Source organism: Pararge aegeria, chromosome 21, assembly GCF_905163445.1.
Source record: "Pararge aegeria chromosome 21, ilParAegt1.1, whole genome shotgun sequence".
In the NCBI taxonomy this organism is placed as follows: domain Eukaryota; kingdom Metazoa; phylum Arthropoda; class Insecta; order Lepidoptera; family Nymphalidae; genus Pararge; species Pararge aegeria.
In genome coordinates this window covers 10,120,016-10,140,694 of record NC_053200.1, presented here as the reverse complement: position 1 = coordinate 10,140,694, position 20,679 = coordinate 10,120,016, and the positions used below count along the sequence as shown (strand labels likewise).

At 35.4% G+C, this 20,679-nt stretch overlaps 1 protein-coding gene across 1 annotated transcript; it reads left to right on the top strand.

The window, feature by feature from the left end:
- The first annotated feature begins 4,276 nt into the window (after positions 1-4,276).
- LOC120633270 (zinc carboxypeptidase A 1-like) lies at positions 4,277-8,915 on the top strand. The gene is made up of 6 exons (XM_039903447.1): positions 4,277-4,335; positions 4,420-4,453; positions 5,519-5,618; positions 5,992-6,087; positions 7,531-7,740; positions 8,275-8,915. The coding sequence occupies exons 1-6, from the start codon at positions 4,302-4,304 to the stop codon at positions 8,893-8,895; spliced, it is 1,095 nt and encodes a 364-aa protein (XP_039759381.1). The 5' UTR covers positions 4,277-4,301; the 3' UTR covers positions 8,896-8,915.
- The last annotated feature ends 11,764 nt before the right edge of the window (positions 8,916-20,679 follow it).

The window sequence follows — 20,679 nt, the reverse complement described above, 5'->3', positions numbered from 1 at the left end:
TTATTGACTGATGCCCGAAATTAATTTTATTTTCAGATGGCAAATTAAGTTTAGCAGGGCTATCCTTTCCCGACTCTTACGTTTATATAAAGTGATGTCCTTTATCTAAACTCAATTTATCATCAGAAGATTTTTAATTAGACCGATCAATTAACGTCAAGCGTAAGAAAATACAGAAGTATGCAAAAAATAAAGTCATCTGAGGGATGGAAGGGATGCCTTTATAGTGGCTATTTCTAGAAGAGATCACGATCTTTCTACAGTTTTCGCGATATCACTGACATTCTCATAACCTTGCGACATTTACAATATTCTGAGTCAGATATTTATTTTACAACAAAAGCAATATATTCAATTTTATTAGGTTTTCGATGCGGAATATATTCGATTTAATATTCCATGCGAAATATGTGCCACCAAGGTAGCTACACAACAACGTATTTTCAATTTCCGTGGAGGACTTGTATAGCTGACTCAATATTGCACGGATGCAATACCTAGAATAGTTCGATGATATTACGATTTAACGTTCCTTTAATTTTCCATTCGAATGGCTTCCAAACATGATATCCAATATACCTCTTGAAAATAATAAATCTTATTGCGCGGAAGGCTCCCAATGTTTGGTTTGAGAATTCCGATTAAACTTTTGAACAAATATACATGTTGAATTTAGAATTGAGGAGGTAACAGATTTTTATTTTTTTTATTTTATACATTAAACTGCGTTCCCGAAATTTTGAACATAGATATGCTCACTATAGCATAAGTCTTGGGAGGGTAGGATTCACTTTAAGGGGGATCTATCCTCTTAAAAAATAAAATCCTAGTCCCGCTAGGCTATCTAACTGTTACAAATGATATGTAACAATGACTTGAAATAAACATTAAATCCGTTTGAACAACATTCACACTTCCTTTTGCTAGTTGCGAAGTGCATTTTATGATGTCGAATTTGACACTTCTTCGCATATCTGATCAATTTGATCAAACTTAAATTGACGTCACGCTACTATAGTGAGCCTAGCGAGTGTTGTTATGTTTGTAATAAGAATGACATTCTTTTTCATTACCACTTGTTGTCGATGGTGAAAGATTTATTTAAAAAAAAAGTGTGTATACTTTTTTTAAAAATAAATCTTGTTATAATGTTTCCTTTGTATAGTATTAGTACAGATAGATCGAAAATAATTACATACGATATCATAGTTATATTATTATGACCTATTACGTAACGTGAGGTTTACCTACAAAAGATTTTTTTTAAAGGCAGTATATACGTTATTATATAGAGTTGCAAGGTACTTAGCGATCTTCAGCGTTGTTTTTTACAATATTCCCAGGTAGCCTAGCTAACCAGTTCGCTAAGGTAAATTAAAAATATAACCTCAGGCGTACACCCACGGGTGGGTGGGGCCTTAAAGGCGTTGTACTGTATCCAACTGGTCAATAACCTTCATCTGGGATCATTCTATTTATAGTCTTTTCACATATTTCTAAAACCCCTTAGTCATTTGATATTTCATTTAATGCTTGATCTGATCTAGATTGTAAAAGCTAAAGCGTGTTCGAAATAAAGAATAATATTTGTGCTGATAATTTAACAAAGATCTTAATGCTTTTTCTGAATATTGATTATTTATAAATGATATCTGATTACCTAACTTTTTCAATGTCGTAAATCGTAAATTTTTATGAAGTAACTAGCGTACCCAGCCCGCTTCGCCGGGCTAGATTTTGCTTTATTTTATTGAAACAATAAACTTACATCATAATTTTTTTAATTTAGGTCTCATAATAAATTAAATCATTTATTTTTCTCCGTATTCATTCTTTTCTACTCTCTTCTCCAGCGGGTGAAGATCATTATCTACACTCATGTACACCCAACAATCGAATATCATCATAGTGAATAAAAGCTGTGTTTGACAGTTCAAAAATAGGAGTGCTCCAATCTTCTCAAACTTTACAGGATTACTCGCCAGGTAAATCCGGAGATTCCCTGAAAGTTTCATTGAAATCGGTCCAGCCGTTTCGGAGCCTATACGGAACATACCCACACACTTTCTCTTTTATATATATAGATTTTTTTATTGTATTAATTGACGGACCAAGCAGATGGCCTACCTGGTGCTAAGTAGAAAACATCACCTATAAACAGAGCAACACTTCACAGGGCATGCAAGGAGCACGTTCTGCAACATGCTCCTTGCATGCCCTGTGTCCATCAATTTCAGGCGTAGGTGTTGACGCTCATGTGCGATATCGGCAACAACGCCCTTCAGACCGGAATACAGTATTGCAACAATGCTGCTTGACGGCAGAAAGAAGCATGGCTACCTACTTTAATAATTAGTGAATTATTTTTTTTTAATTGATTTGTTAATTTCGGGAATTATGAGTAGTAACAGCCAGCTTCTCATAGCTGTTCAGACAGCTTCTCACTTGTAGTAGTAGAGCTTTATGTGGCAGAGCTCTTCCGGGGAAGCATAACTCTGCGTTTTAAAGCAGCGTTGCTGGGTTCCGATCCGAAGAGCGTTGTCGCTGTAATTATTTGCACATGAATCCTCGCTTCGCCTCGGTATCGCCTCAGCAGGAGTAGCACAGGCAGGAGACAAAAATTATATCCCTCGATTATATCCCCTGGGGATATAACTAACGTGTCCACCTGCTAAAGCACGGGGACAGGGAATAGGAGAAGTTTATCCTCGTTTATTATATATTATATAAATCGTATATGATTTTCACTTGTGCGCCAGTGCTCTGAGAGTTGATAAAGCTGTGGGAGAAGTTACATTTTTATCCTTTCCTAGGGGAGATATTTTCCCCTGCTATGCATGCTAACGTCCAGACATCCTATAAAGTGCTATAAAATAGGCTATGATTTTTCGCTTTTCATAAGAACTAGCATCTGCTTGATTTGCCAATTATCAATATAAAAAAAATGTTTAAGAAGCATACAGAGGCCCAAGTCAGCTACTGCAATTTTGAAAAAGAAGATGATAAAAACTCAAGACATTAGTAGTGTCAAACTCCGTGCTTCAGAGAGAAGGCTAAGCCGCCTATCCTGGTCATTGTCACTAGCTTGTGGCAATGGACCTTAAAACCTACCAACCCGCATTGTTGCAGCGTCGAGGATCTTTACGCAAAATTTCGCTCCTCCTATCAAAAACGAGGCTCGTGCTTAGACTTTAATAGCTTGCGGAAATTATGCAGCATGTTTCCGATTGGCAAGACACGCTTTTTTCTTAAATAATTAATTGTGAAAAAACTTACGATAGCCGAGCAAAAACTAATTAACATATTAAACGTTGCTTTAATTTTATTTTTTGTTCATTAGTACTTTTTGTTATTCGCCTACTGCCATATAATGAAACTAACAGAGTTAGCGATGGTAGCAACACTAAGTAGGCCAATTCTTTTGGCCTGCAATCTCTAGACAAAATTAATTGGCAGCACGACTACCATAGGTAGTAGTCCAAAACTATATCCCCCTGATTATATACCCTTACAAGAGATAAAATTAACGTGTCCATATGCTAAAGTAGGGCAACAGGGAATAGGAGAAGTTTACCCCTGTTTATTACACGTATGTTATTCAGATATTATTTCCACTTGTGTGCCAATGCTCGGAGAGTTGATGAAGCTGAGGGAGAAGACAAAGTTTTATCCTTTTCCCGAGGAAAAAATGTCTCTGTCTCTGTCTAAAAAAGACAACATTACATCTATGTGTATAGATGTATAGATTAATGAAGTTAAGTTTGGAAAAGCACCAATGTCCTTTCCATAGGTGTCATCAGCAATGGCCTATCACAGACCACTGCTGGAATAAACTGGCTTGTCCAAATGGATGGCTTTGCCCATAATCACCACCGTGGGCAGACAGGTTTCGTGATCACAGTATAATCGTAATAATCCCATAGTTGGTAACAACTGTTCTGCTTAATTTTCACTACTAAATGTGATCTTCAATTAAAGATTATCGATAAAAAATCGATAAGTCAAGCCTAAGGTTGCTCTTTCAAAAACGCCAAGCATCTTTAAGACTCACGGACATATAGACGTGCAGCAATAAAATCTTTGCGGAGAGGTCCAGTGTGTCTTAGAGTTTGATTGTCGTACGTATGATGTGTGAATCCAAAATTGATTCCTAAATAAAACTTAAAAGAACATTTATTTTTCTCGACATACAATACGAAATTTAATACATTTGCAAGTGCCATATAATTTTAATTTTTTTTCTGATTTTGTTTTACTATAGTAATAAAAATGCGCGTGCGCGTGTTAATCGTACCTTGATCATGAAATGGTTACTTGTTTGCATTTATACGACAGGTAACAATTTTCTCAATTTTTGCATAAACATTATTTTGTTGCTTAATTGTTGGTGATTAAAAATTTAATTTTTTTTAATTTTAGTGCTTACAACGGCAGCAACTGCGACTTTGTGTGGGTACGTGTATTTTTTTATTTACTTAAAAGTGCATGCTCACGTGTAGCCCTTGAAATCTGTTATTTTATATCGGACCATACAAATATACAATTTCATTCAAACAACTCCACAAAAAATTGATAGATTTACTTATCGCTATTTACTTATTAGAGTCTAGTGGGTAAAGCTTCGGCTTTCCTTTCGGCAGGACCGAGTTCGATCCCCGCAAACACCTCTTAGTTTTTGTGCTTTTTTAATTTAAGTTATTAAAATATTACTTGTTTTAACGGTGAAGGAAAACATCGTCATCCCATTGAACATAAGACAGTCAAAGTCATTGGGCATATTTAAAAATGCTGTTAAGTCTCATTATCTCGCTCAGTAAAGACGACTATTATTATTCATTTATCTACTCAAACTCATTTTTAAGTATTTATGGTATGTTAAGATATGTATTAGTATATTTTTTTTTTATATTTATCAATAGTATTTTTGTATTTGTGTTGTCTGGTTTATGTATTAGTATGTAGATATTCGTATGTATGTATTAAATAGTGTACCCCACCTATTTGTTTTCTTTTTAGTTTTCCTAATCCTAAGGTTGCCTGGCAGAGATCGCTACTAAGCGATAAGGCCGCATTTTGTATCCTGCTTCATTCTTCATGTGTTTGTTCTTTTTATTGTCTCGTTTTTCTGAGTGGTGTACAAATAAAGAGTATAAATTAATAAATAAAATCGTCAGGAAACCTGCAAGCCTTTCTCTATAATTTTCTCAAAAGACTTGAGGATTCATCTAACCCGCACTGGTCTAGCGTGGTGGACTACGGTCTAAACCCTTCTCAATATGACAGTAGACCCGTGCCCTGTAGTGGACAGGTAATGGGTGGATATGGTGATGATGAGGCCAAATTAAAGTCTCTGTTACAAGAAGTTAGGTGGTTTTATTGCACACCATAAAAAAATTACATAGAAAAAAAAGAAAAATATAACAAAACAACGTTTACAATTTGGCGGCCTTATCGCTTCATAGCAATTTCTTTCAGGCAGCCAATACTAGGTTTTATTTACTATAGGTAGTTTTTTCAGATGTAAATACTTAAGACCTTGCTATAAAAATATGTTAAACTCTTTGCTGCAACCCGATGAGGATCCCTGCATTGAAAATGTTTCAATTGGAGCCAGTACTGTAAGTAAGACATATTTGAGTTAAAGAAATCATTCGAACAGCTATAGAATGGAAGTTAAAAATTAAAATGGAAGACCAAGGTGCCTAATCAACATATTATCATAAAAATTATAAACATCAAACTTAAAAAAACTTCCGTGACTAACTATCTAGTTAATCCAAAATCTTTAGAGCTTATATCAAATCTTACACTGATATATAAAGCTGAAGAGTTTGATTGTTTGTTTACTTAAACGAGATGATCTCAGGAACTACTACTGGCCTGATTTGATTGACTTATACGTGACCGCGGGACCGCTAGGTTCTTAGATTATTCGATTCGATATCGAGCGGTTTATAATAACCCATATAGTAATAATGCAAATATTTTCAGGTCACAATATTTCTGAGAGCTTTAAGTGAATATTGCGGACGTTTTATTAAAGTGCACAGTACTAGGACCACCCACGAAGGCAGAAATTTATATGAGGTAATCTTTAAACCACTTTTGGGTAATATAAAAGTGGTCTAGATTTCTGGAACATGTCGTTCACAGATTATCTACGTCGCTGAACCTAGGTATCATCATTTACCTCATAAGACACTATAATATACCGGATATAATTCCACATGATAAAATAAGAAAAACAACTTACCTCACGAAAAAAATATTTTTCTAGGGAAATAATAATTACAAACTAAAATTAATATTTTCAATAAATATAAGCCGTCTAACTGTACACTTTTGGGCATGGTACCCAAAATGCTGGCACCCCCTTTGACTTAGCTGTTGGGCTTAATACGCGCCAGCTCTTGGGTCACCAGACGTAAGGACTAATCTTTGGGACACGATGTTAATAATTTTTTTCGTGTCCGAAGAACATGGGCCCAGACCATGGAATTGCCTTATACATATTGCAGTTCCTAATACCCATAATATACAGAAAATAGTATGTGAAAAATATTAACAAATACATGGAACTTAAAGAAGAAATTATGAGAATCTGGAAACAAAATAAAGTGTATGTGGTTCCTGTTGTTATCTCTACCACAGGGGTTATTCCCAATAATCTTCGACCTAGTTTAAAAATAATAGATCTGGAAGAATCTTTGTACATCGGTTTACAAAAAGCTGCCATTTTAAATAAATGTAGAATAGTAAGAATGTTCTTACAGGTTGACGAAAGCATAGGTTTAACATAAAAATACATAATAAAAAAACTTGTGTGTACTTATGTACACCGTACACGCGTTAGAAGTTATACTTTGGCGTAACAAAATAAAAATCTTTTCAAAAATTTTACCTCTCGCCTTATTCTACGTTTGTAGAAAAAACTACACTTAGAAAAAAGATATTTCATACATTGAAAGGTTAGTATACGTATACTATATATATAGTAACACTATCTAGTTAAATATAGTTTATTTAAATATTACAAAATAAATATATCTACATAATTAAAGAAATGGACATAATAAACATAATTAAATTTGGAACACTAATAGACAGTTAGTTTTCGGAAAACCAAGTTTCACTCAACATGAAAATTTGAGATTTTTGTGACAATTGAATCAAGTATATCACTGGAATGAGCCCGGAGACTTGGAAAATTCAGAGTGTACACTGTCAAACCTTATAGCTAATTTCAGGGTGTCGGTTTTTTGTGTAAAAGTTCACTCTTATCATTTTTCAAAAGAAGTTTAACATCAAAAAAACACCACACGCTGCATTTGCTTGGTTAAGGCCCGTAAATGCAGGTAAAACCAGCCAGAGCTGAGAAATGCAAACACTTCTCAAACAATAATAATAGCACTATATATAATAGCATATAGCTATAATAGCATTATATATATAATTACCTCGAACACGCCGGGCGTGAGAGTAAATTTCGTATACTTATTATTATATATGTACTCTTGCTAATACTTTCAGGTTGTAATAAACAGTACCCTGCCATTGGATAAAAAAACGCCAGTAATTCTTCTGGAAGCTGGTCAGGACGGTGGCTCGGGGTCGGTAGCGCTGGCGCTGTATGTGATAGAGCAGCTGGTGGCTTGCAGTGAAAACAAGCTTATGATCCAGAAAGTTCGATGGGTTATTCTACCTTCAACTAATCCAGATGGTCATGAATATGTTAGAACTGTAAGTATTTGGTTGTTCGTAAAAAAACACCACATCTTTACCCCAAGTCTATTAATGCCCAACGATTAAGATCGTATAAGCGGCTCAACACAGATACCCATTACCTCATGTTCTTGAGTCTAACCTAACCACTTGTCCAAAGGAGCAAAATACACCTAATGGAAACCAAAACCGCAGGCCCCAGCTAGGCCCCTTAGATAAATAACTGATTTTGAACCCTTCCCTCCAACAACGATCTTCACATAACGACTTTTTCGACAAGCACTACGGTAATATAAATCCATTAACACGTCACAGCAAATGGCAAGACGCTATCTTATGCCATTATTCCATGGTATAAGACTTCCTTTTTTGTGCGCGTATACCACATATAGCTCTATTACTATACAAATACCTACATTAAAAAAAGTTATAAACGAAAAAACTACTGCTTTTTGTTTAAATCCATAGTATTTTATTTATTGGTTTTATTTTCCGTGACGGCCAGCTTTTTTTGAATGTCTCTAGTTATTTTTATTTTTAATTGTTTTACAGAATCGCGAACCTTGGAAGAAGAACTACAGCCCGAATGGCAAAGATATTGTAGCCCACGGAGTAGATTTGACTAAAAACTTCGAAGATTCCTGGGGACTGTGCCCTCCAATTATAGTCAATAATGCATTTTCACAGGATTATCCTGGTCCTAAGGCGGGCTCAGAAAATGAAACCGCTTTTATAAGTGACGTCTTGGCCAGATACAAAACCAATATAGACACATATGTTTCACTAAGGCGGGACGGCCACGGTATATTATACCCATTAGCTAGTCGAAATACTTCAATCGCGTCAATAGATCAAGTGAAAAAGAGAGCCGGCGATATAGCTGCGAAGGTGAATCAAAGAGCTGGGGGGATACAGTGGTTCCCCAATCAAAGTATCTACGCTATGAATGGAAAACCACACTGTGGCCACAGCGTCGACTTTGCGTTTAACAAACATGGCATTAAATACGCGTTTGAGATGCGTGTGTTTCCCGAAACGGACAGACGCATAATGTCGAAGTTTCAAACTCTACCTAAGGGACACGATGTTTCACTTAGAACAGGATACTTTAGTGGAATTAGAGAAGTCTATAACTCAGTAGTTAATGATATACAAAATAAAAAACCGAAATAAGTTACCTATACGTAACGAAATCTATGGAGTTGTTTATGTAAGCGTAGCACATATACCTGAGAGGTAAATAGGTCAACCAAATTGTCATGCACCCTGCGATAATAATTACTCGGTGACAAGTCCAAGTGCATTTTAACATGAAAAATGGTTGAATTAGGTCAAAATCATATACTTGTGTTGGCACCTATTATCATACAGTATTTATTTACTACATAATGGTATATCTACGTAGGAGTAGGAGTCACTTTTCCACTTTTCGGTAGGATGTCGGTCATGCGCACTGGTGGCTGAACAGGGCGCCTGCGCTAGGGGTGGGACCCGTGTCCGTTCAGCCCTAGTCAGCACTCTGTAGTCAGCCGTGGCGGCGACAACGCGTCTTCTTCTAACTCCTCCGAATACCTGCACTCCTAGTACCGCGATAACTCAGCCGCCACACGCGCTCAAACTTAACATTTTTCTTCGTTCGTTTTTTTTTTATTCTTTCACTTTGATTTGTTCGAATATTATTTCTCGAGTGATTTCATTAAAAAATTTAAGTTGGTTTTACTAAATAAAATAACTGAATTTAAAATAAATTTAATTATTTTCTTTCATTATTTTTTGTGAAAAAAAATTCGTCGCTGCTGAATGCCAGGCGGTCGTCCCATCGCGTTACATCGACGGTAAGTAATTTTAGTAAGTTAGTAATTTCAGGAGGTCCTATGAAAGCTGCGGAGTTACGAAGAAATAAAACTTCGGTTGGTTCTCTCACACCGGAAAAGGTTTGTAGCGATGGGCGGAAGGCGGTGCCGTCGGCAACAGGTTGGAAGGCTTTGCAGGCGTCGGCAAGCGGTTTCCGCCCGCCACATCTCGTAATTTTGTTAACTGGTAATAAACTCTTCAGAAAACAAGTTTTTGCGCTAATTACCGAAGAAGGACTCGGTATTTTCAACATTCATGCGGTTTGCAACGAAAATTACGGGAAAATTGCTTACATTTTACCTAAACAATCTATTTGTTGCATTTTTTTCCCCCCAATTGTCGGAATTGAATAGCGGCAACTAAGGAAGGAAAAATAAAATTCGAGAGTTGGGTTAAAGTAGTATTTTAATCAGTCGTTGCTTTCTAACACTTAGATAAATAATTAACTTAAAAATATACGCTTTAGGACCAAAACAATTGAAAGTAAATAAACTTTGATTGTTTTTCTATTTACTATGCGTTAATTTTGATTATAACAAGCGTTTCAGCACATCAAATGTCGTATACCTTATTAACGAGAATAAAGGGAACTTTTATTACTTTTAATAGCAATAGTTTGACGGAATAAAGTCCGCGAACTGCAATTTTTCGTTAGAATAAAATTGAGGACAAGTATCGATTTTTCACCAACGTTATCTGCTTAGGTACGTATACTAGGTCAACAAAGCATCGGTTAATGACTTTCGTAAAATAACGTATACGCTATTTATGTGAAAGCGATACAATTTGTACTCATACGAAGTAGGTACCTACGTACCTACTAATTGTTTTTAAGCGATAAATAAGCAATCGCAAAAAAGTATTCATATTTATAACCATTTGGATACCACCTAAATCTGTCAAGGTAGATTTCTAATATGAATAAAAATTAAACGACCGTTTAAAATAATTTTTATATTTTCTTAGCTCGGGCTAAGAAGCGATAGAAATTGAACTTAGTTCTCATAACCAATTTTACATACTCATATAAGATATTCTTTAACTTTGTAGAAACACTACTAAGAAAAGGTTAATGCTTGTTATTTGATTATTTTAAGTATTTCAAAAAAATAAAGTAAGTAAATCCATAAATCTCGGAAAAATAAAATTTTAAACGCGTCCATGTTTTATGTCGATTAAAATTACAATATAAATTAAAAGAACCATGAAAAACCGTTAGTAAAATTATGATGGACATTATTCTTTAGTTAATATGTAAATGGATCAGATGATGAAAAGAAAATAACGGTATAAACGGTATAATTTGTAAGAAGCTTTGTTAAATTTTTTAAATGCTCTTCAAATCGTAATAATTTGACGCGCGTTTTTAAACTGCTTGCTATCTGAAGGTCCAAACGCGGCCCAACGCGCAACAACCGCGCGTAAAGTCTTTGTGATGAAGACTTAAATTGTTCATAAGTTAAACATTGTTCCGTGGCTAACTTAGCTACTATGCTTCATTTTAAGAAGAATTAGAGATTTTTGTAAGAGATATCGTAGGGGGCAGTACCAACAACCAGCTATGCAGCATTCGGCAGCATTGCTGTGTGTATTTCGGTCTGAAGGGCGTGGTTGCCTTTGTAATTGTAAACATATGAAGCTATACACCAACGCAATAAGTTGATGAACCAACAACGACAAAATTACCGTCAAAACGAGCAACAAACGCGCGTCATGTTTCTGAAATGAATGGCAGAAGAATTTTCTTCTTACATTGAACATTTTGCCGGTTCTAACTTTTTTAATCTTAATTTGCGCGTGCATTTGCATTTCAATCACTAGTTACAATGTTCAGGTGGCCAAAATGGATTGGCTATTTAAATCCACTTATCGTTTGAGCGCTCTAACGCCCGTCGGCGGACAACGAACTCGTGTCAGATGTCCGGATATATCATGAAGATTTTTTAAAACCTTATTGAAACCTTAACCCTAATCGCAAAAGAAAGCAAAGGAGGGTAACAATACCGTTAGTTTTACCAAAACAGGAGTATCCTGGTGGAACCGTTGCCTTTTACCAAAACTGCCGTGAGAGTATTTTTAATTTTCTAAATAAGAGCTGGGCATTGAAATGATATTCCGGATAGAAATTAGCACAATTACAAAGTTTTAATAACTTTTATTGTTGGATAATTTAACTACCTTATTGGTCTATTGGTTATCATTTTGTCATCCGGTCACAATGTCCTCAGTTCGATTACCGAGTAGAGCCAATAAAAGTGGACAATTAGGTTTTCTGTTTAAAAATACTCAGCACTAGCCCAGAGTTATAAAGGAAATGATTGGTGTTAGATGTATAGATAGGAAATTATATGTATTTCGCAGGGTACAAAGTCGTCAGTTGCGGTACACTGACGTTTGATATTAATCATTTAAGCTTGCCGTTCCAAACGAAAATTAGCCCCAGCGTAATGGCTCTTTTCTCTAAAATCCTTTCCTATCAGAGAGAAGAGTACTTTGCTCTACGATGTTAATAGGTGGAGTATGATGATGATAATTTAGTACTTGACTGTGACCGGTTCATAGGAGATAATGCCGATTAAGATGAAAAAGCATAATATGATGAGAAGAATAATCGATCGCTCTAAAATTGGTTGGCACTGCACGGCATCGAAACGTTTATAAAGTTTGCAGTAAACCCTTTAGTAAAGAAAAAAAAGGTGCCAGTAGGCAATTTTAGGAATGTTAAGAAGCTGCAACTGAATTCAAAGAATCAGAGTATCTTAATTTAGCAGAGCGGCGTCAATCAGTCAATCAAAAATAATTTATTCCACACAAAAGAGAAATGTATAAAAGATAACAAAGGTACAAGGCATTTCAATTTGTGTGACAAAGGCGGTCTTATCGTAATCATAGTGATTTCAACCAGGCAACCTTTATGAGGAAATGACTCACATATGAATCCTTACAGCGGTGCGCGTAATTACAATCCTAAAGTTCAGCGCCTGATGAAGTCCTAAATTATACTTTCAATAGGACGAATCTGTAGTGATGGGTTAGTTAATAATCACAATAATTCTTAGCGTGCGAAATGTAATTTAGCATTTCACCACATTTTTATTTTACTAGCCGTTGCCCGCGTTTTTCGTCTCTATGCCAAAAATCAAGTAGCTAATTTAGGATGTGAAGGAGGGAAAAGAAACATTCTTTCGCATTTATTATATTAATAGCGCCATCTATTGGATACTAACTTAAACCGGTCTACTAAGTACATTTAACCGCCATTTGTTAAAATTTCATCGAAGTAACAGAGAATCTGTCAGATAGAAAACAAATAAATCGCTATAAAATAATATTGCAATTATAAATTGAGATATAAACTATCCTATCTCTTAAGTTGGGACAAAAGACACATTTAGAATAAAGTTAAAATCGGTTCAGTAGTTTTGGATTTCATCCCGGATAAACGTCGTGACACAGTTATATATATTATAGATTTCATTATCATCATCACCATCATCACCATTATCACTTCAACCGATTGAAGTCCACTGCTGGACATAGCTGTCTATCATAGGAAGTTCCAAAATTCACGGTTCTTGGCCGCTTGTTTGCAGCGGCTCCCAGCGACTCGTTGATGTCGTCTGTCCACCTCCTTACGGGCCACCAACGCTGCGTTTACCTGTACGGGGTTGCTATTCCAGCACCTTGGAATCTCAAATTGCATCGGTTGTGCCACGCCCATTTCCACTCCAGCTTTGCAACTCGTTGAGCTATCTTGGGAACTCTGGTTCTTCTACGGATCTCGTTATTTCAGATTTGATCATCATCGTAGATATACTCCCAACATAGCTCTCCCCATCTCTCTCATCATCATCTTCTTATGCATCATATACATAATAGAGTTATATAAACCTTAATATAATTTAATCATACCGAGGCTCTTTTTGTGCTCGGTGAGAAAAGTACAGAAATCCTTTGTGGGGATGGGAATATGCTTTTATAACATAATACCGAAGGTAATATTAGATCTACCTTCATCTAAGTTTAAACAATATTTTAAAACACATTTACCAAATCGTGGTTACTACACGATTGATGAATTCCTTAGCGACAAGGCTGCTTGGAAGCAGGTCACTCCGCTCTCATCTCTCACAAAACAGAAAAATTTAAAAGATTGTTAAAATGATGTTGGAAAAGAGCAATCTGCTGAGTTTCTTGCCGGCTCTTCTCAGTGGAATCTGACTTCAGTGCAGTGCTTATTAATTAGGCCTACTTGAAATAAATGAATTTTGAATTTTGCTCCACTTTATAGTCTCGAGAATAGGTAGTTATTTGAATGTGATTTTCATGTCAAAATAAATACAGTTATTTTTCATACAGCTAACCAAATAATATAAAGCTTACTAATAGTAATACAATCCATACTGCTACGAGTATTATAAATGCGATGGTGTGTTTGTTTGTTCATCCTACGCGCTCTAAGATAGCAATCAATCGAATTGATTTTTGGTATATAGCATAATTAAAAGGTTGGAGAGTAACATAGGCTACTTTTATCAAAGGAGAACAAATTGTTCCCACGGGATTAGTAAAAAACCGTAAAAACACGGAATAAGACCGCGGGAGCAGCTAGTTTGACATAATAAAAGTATAAAATGTATTTTTGGGTATCTGCATTGCTATAAAATATATATAAACTACATATGTGGAGATGTATGGTTGACTCAGAAAGTTAAATAACTAAATTAATTGATATCAAATGTTGCAGTCTTCAGTAAATAGTATCAGTAAATTCGTAGTCAAATCAAATAGCGAGAAATAGCATCAATAGTAAATCGCATGATAAGACACGAGAATTCGCAGTCGAAGCATTAATTAATGAACATCGCTACTAATGAGTGAAGGGACACTCACAGGTTTCATAACAGAAGCCTAAAGTGGTGATAACAATATCGATCGGTACATTATGGAGGCGACGCGCGTAGCGATAACGCGATGCGGGTGCTTGCCGAGTGCCCACATGCCTCATGATTTGTTTCCTCCTTTACTTATAGTTTATAAACGGTGGCGTGCATTTCATATATGCACAAAAGCACTGCCTACCTTAAAATTGATGTATAACTCGTATTGGAGGAGGATTTTGCTTTTTTATGCAATTTTACTACTGTACCTAATGCACGCCACTGATTATACAGTACTGTTGCCCGCGTTCTTCGTCCAGTTTACTACGGTTTTTTTTACAAATCACGTAAGAACCGTGTGTTTTCCTGAAATAAAAAGTAGCCTGTTTTAATCTCCGTCCTTACTGTATGTTAAAAATTAAGGAGGTTGATGGCGTAGTTAGGCGAAAAGTAACTGGAAAACAACCTAACAAACAAAGAATAAGGGTACACGGCAACTTATTTTGGTCTTATTGTCAAGAAAAGATTCATTGTATAAAAATACCGGTAAAGACGTGCCGCTCAGCGATTTACTGTTCCGGTGCGATGTCGCGTAGAAACCGATAAGGGGTATGACTACCATACTCCCTAACTGGTTAGCCCGCTACCATCTTAGACTGCATCACCACCACCAGGTGAGATTGCAGTTAAGGGCTATCTTCTAGTGGAACAAAAAAAAGCTTAGTATTCAGGTTGTCATAGATATAATTTTCATGCTTTAAGTATGTCCCAATTTCCGTCCACAGACGATGTTGGGGGCGACTAATAGTTACAAATAATAATGCTCGCATATTTGAGGTTTTGTTTTAACTAGGTATAGGTTGCCAATCAGTCGCCTAGTTCGGCGATGCGACAGTTGAATCCAACTCCTTATTTTTTAAAGATTAATTTATACACCTAATTCCACAGTCTTAAAGAAAAAATTCTTAAAACAAATACAGGGGATTACGTAGCAAAGTGCAACCGGTGTTCCCGCAGCTTTACGATGGGAGCTTAAACAGATCTGAAATGCGTTGTCCTTAATCCACTTAAAATAACAGCTAACGTCTGCCGCAACCGCTCTATTGCTTACCGTCTTTGTATAAATTGATATAAAATCCGTGCTACAGGGTTTTGTGCCAATTTATTATATTCCTTTATTGTTTAACCTCGGTGTCTCTGTACAGTTCACTTTTGATATAGACGTCTCTTGTCTCTGTACATTTCACTAGACACGGTAAAGCAAATAATTTGAATTTCGAATATTTTAAACGGTGATACCCATGAGACTGATGATGGACCTCAACTTATATGAGCCAGTATAGAGCAGTGATTTTCCATATTGTTTTAATGCGGGTCACAGGGATTTTATTTTATACATCCTTACATGACCGTTTTCCAATTAAATTTCAGAACGTAGCAAAAAAAAATCAGTCTATAATACTATCGCTGACCGCTCCGTGTCATTTCCTTTCCTTTTTATTTCATTTATTTTTAATAAAATATAAAAATGAAATCAATACGTAATCCCTACATGTTTACCTAAATAACAGTTACGTTCATTATAATACTAATCAAAGAATATTAAAAAACTTGACATACTTATTTTTTATTTTCATATACCTGTCTGGCTGTATTCTGCAAGATACATTTCGGATAGTGTTCTCAGGAGCTATTCGATTAAAAAAATAATATACAAGGTCCTCATGGGTGAATTGATTGGGCCGCAATTGTATAAATAAGACAATTATGTTGTAAGTTTGAAACCGATTATGACTACTATACTCCCTCACAGGTTAGCCCGCAACCATCTTAGACTGCATCATCACTTAACACCAGGTGAGATTGCAGTCAACGGCTGACAGCGGTATAATAAAAAAAAAAAGTTATAGACTATCAATTTATAAGTCAAGGTTCAAGTTTAGTGACATGCTGATGCTGATGAAGGTGCGAGCATAAGACAGTATCAAAGGTACAGATGAGAGCTATTGCTCTAATATTTTTAAAGGCGTTTAGGCTTACAAAGAGTTTTCACTTTAAAAAGCCCTATTCACTTTCCTAAGCGGCTGGTTGTATAGACACAAGTTACTTATTAGGTTTTTAACTATTAGTAACCCGCCTTGTGTGGACGTCCATACAAGTGGATGCACTTCGACGCCCCTGGATCTTTTGAACACGTCCCTTCCTTTCATCTGGCAGGATTAACTTTTTCTTCCCACCTTAATCGCTAATGGAGTAAGAATCAAAGTTCTTTTCAGACGGTCACATTGATAGCTTTCCAATTCAATGAAAATCACGTTTTCACAATTCCAAATTTGAAAAACGAAATCAAATATTTTCATATAGCTTTGTGCTGAATTTAAATTTACAAGGACTTTTTCCGTTCAAAATGTGTTTGTATTGAGTTACCCTTCAATCAAAGGCTTCCGATATGTTTTTATGAGCAGATGTCGCCTGCGAGAAATTTATTCTAATCACGGGAGAATTTACACACATGACAATAGGTATTATTTATTAAAATAACCTTACCTTTGTCTTTTTTAAACTTTTGAAAAAAGACAACTTTATAAACAACATAAGTCCATTTCATTTAGTCTTATTAAAAAGGAAACTGTTGTGTAAACTATATTATAGTCCAAGTGTTTATGAGTTAGTTAGTGAGTAAAGTAGATTATAGACTGAGAGTCATAGATTTGCAACTTATTACTCGCCAAATTCACCTTATTTTCAACAGAGTTAAACTTCACACGTAAACTAAGCGATAGTTTACTTATAAACTCTTCAATACACTTAACCAAACTTCGCCGTTCATCATAACATCGCTACGTATAATATGTGAAGTAAAAACCGCATCACATTTTCGTTGTTAAACAACTTTCCACTTGCTTACACCGAAATTGCTTTAATTTGCTAAATAAAGCTGAGCGCATTCTTCAAAAAGGCTGTATGGTCGCTACGCGTCGAGCAACTTCCCGGCAGCGGTGTTCATTAGAACTCAGACTTGTATGAATTTTCACCAACTTTCTGTAATGAACACTAGGGGGCAAGTTTGAGCGCTTCAAAATTTAATACCCCGTTGCGGACATGGTTAGAGCCTTTACACATCGCTCAGCGCATAGACAATATGATAGTTATTATTCCATAGACAGGTACCCACTGTTGTGTCATAAGTTGATAGAACTATCGCAATAGTAGATTGTGATACAAGGGGCATATAACAATCGCAAGTCAAAACATATATTATCAAACAAATATAATATAGGTACCTAAATAAATCGCAATGCACTAGTTTTAAAATTGTAATACAGTCCGCCTACACATAGCCTTAAAGTACGTCTTTAGTAGCGAGAGCTGAAAATATTGAATAAAAATTTAATAAAAGTACAAGATACAACTATACAGCTTTATTGAAAATACTTTTTTATTATGTGGAAAATACGAGAAACACAAAAGAAAAGGAAAAACTATACAGTAGTGTGCAAAGACGGTCTTATCTCTTAAGGAATCTCTTAGAGACAATTCTTGGTGAAAGTAATAGAAATGCTTAGAATAATTACATCGATTGGCACAAGCTATAATTGGCTTTGAAGTGCTTAGAAGGGTTTAGTTTGGACAGTTCTAAGCAGTTATGTTTTTCGAATACTTAAATAATATATAAATTAAGTACTTACATTACTTGTTTATAAAGTTGAATGTATTTATATATACATATATCTATATTATATATATAGAAAATGACTACTTTACTAAATGGTTTTTCCCTTTTCCCTCCTTTTCCCCACTTTTACTGAACATTGTGCAGGTGTATTGCAAATTTTTTGATCCGAATTGATACAATGACTTAGTGGTGTGAATGCACCTTTAGTAAAATTCTGAATATGGAACCTGTAACCTGAAGTTAGAAATCCAATATCCGCTCAGTGTTTTAGGAACTTTCTCTATTGGATAGAAGCAGGCGTTACTTTGCGGAAATCCATGATCAACATCTCCTGACTTAACATCTCCTGACTTAACAATTATTCATTGTAAAGTCAACATCTCCTGATGATGCTCCGGTTTCGGAGCGAAACGTGCGTAGAGGGTATATTGCCGAAGATCTGTTTGGTGTTGTAATTACACCACACAGATTCTCCTGCTTTTCGCGGAGTATAGCAAATTAAGCTTAATTTTGATAATGGAACTTTCTCTGTTTAATTGACTCTTCTACTCTTATAGTAATTGCTGCCAATTTGTGCATGAGAACTACATGTCTTAAGGGTAGATTTAAATTAATATGTAATTACTCGTAAATTACTCATAAACAGGAAACTGTATTTAATAACTTATGCGTTAAATAGAAAAAAATCCATTTGAACGTATTGTTATTGTGTTATGGAGCCTTGGCTTCTAGCAATGGAGACAATCGCAAGATATTCCTTTATTCAATTTTTGTTCTTACTCGTGCAGCCTTTGCAAATTGGACAAGTCTCTTGAAATTTTAGCCATGTCAAGCTTCAGCTTAAGAGTTGTCTGGGTAACCGATCATATATTATATCTGTCCATCTCGTTTTGTTTCCTTCAACCTGACCTTACACCACAAAATGCTCAATCGACTCTTTTATAAAATAACTTTAGTGTCTGAAATTGTACGTCTTTCTATTCTTATACTTTAAATTTTTATAAAACGGACTTCTACTATTAGTCGTCTCTGTTCCAAAAAAATATAAAGATAAGTGGTTTTGGTTTTTGGTTTTAAACTTAGTGGTTTTGAAGATCCACTTATCTTTCTATATATTTTAGTGTCGATCCTGTATTAAAATTTCGAATTAATTGAAAAAAAAATCATTAGATACTTCGTTTCACATATATAGATGTATTAGAACAAATGCGAGTACGTGGATTCAAAGTGAAAAGATTTATTTTCATATGTCACGCCTTTATTGACCTTTATTGAATTGTCATTTTCTGAGTTTTCTCTGGTCTGGTCTGGTGGGGTGCTTCGTACCCAGTTCGTTCGTACTGACCATGACGTGCCGCAAGCCACTTAATTTTCCGTTGCGACTACGAGACTTAATTGATTAGGGGTACAGGTTTAATGTAACTGCCATACCCCTAACAGTTTAGCCCTCTACAATCGTAGACCGCATCAAAGTTTTCAACGAAGTTAGATTTCAGTCAAGGGTTTACATATTAAGGATATAGTATTTGTATTTTGCACTTATAGTGTTGTTAAAAAAACTCTATGGAGTAAGAATATTAAATAACCTAGAGTGAGTTCAGGAACTGTAATACAAAATATTATTCATTGTCAAAAACATGTAGGCACTGTTCAAACACGCAAAATAAATACAGTTCATATTTTAAGAGCCTAATATACTTTTGTTTGCTTGAAAGTTTTTCAGAGGCCGGCACATATTCCCAAATATAAATTTATTATTAAATATCAGACCCGTAAACCCTTTGAAGTAGTAGTGAAAGGGGTCGACAACTCCGCTGTATTGTAACTTCTCGAATTAAATTCCATAGAAAGGCAATAACAACCAATATGGTGGGAATAGTTGTCCTTTGTTTCATTAAACGCATAAGCGTATGTAAGATAGCCGTAAGACCTTCTTCTTTTTTATAAATGAAGCCAGAAAATTGTGCCCCGCGCCTACATTTGCGTTTTTTTAGTTTTTTTAGTGTACGCGAAATTTCTTTATGATTAATACAATAGCTTAGCTGAACGTACGACGGTACGAGTTGGTACCAAATAAATAAACTATGAACGCCTACAGGTGTGTTAAAAAGAGGTTTTCACCTATCACTTCTTCAAAAATTTGGGTCACGTCAGTAATCAAAATTTAGGTCTAAACTCAAAATATTTATATAATAAATCATAATATAATAAATATACTTCGACGACACATACATCGCCATCCAGTCCCAAAGTAAGCGCAGCTTGTGATATGGGTACTAAGATAACTGATGAATAATTTTATGAATAATATACATAAATACTTATAATATACAGATAAAAAACCAGACACTGAAAAATATTAATGTTCTGCACACAAACATTTTTCAGTTGTGGAAATCGAACCCACGGCTCTTGACTCAGTAAGCAGGTTCACTGCCCACTGCGCCAGTCGGCCGTCAAAGGATATCACCGTTTATGTTTCAATGCACCAAAGTCAACAAATCTATCCTTTTTCAAATAAAAGTAAAGCAAAATGCTTTACTTTTA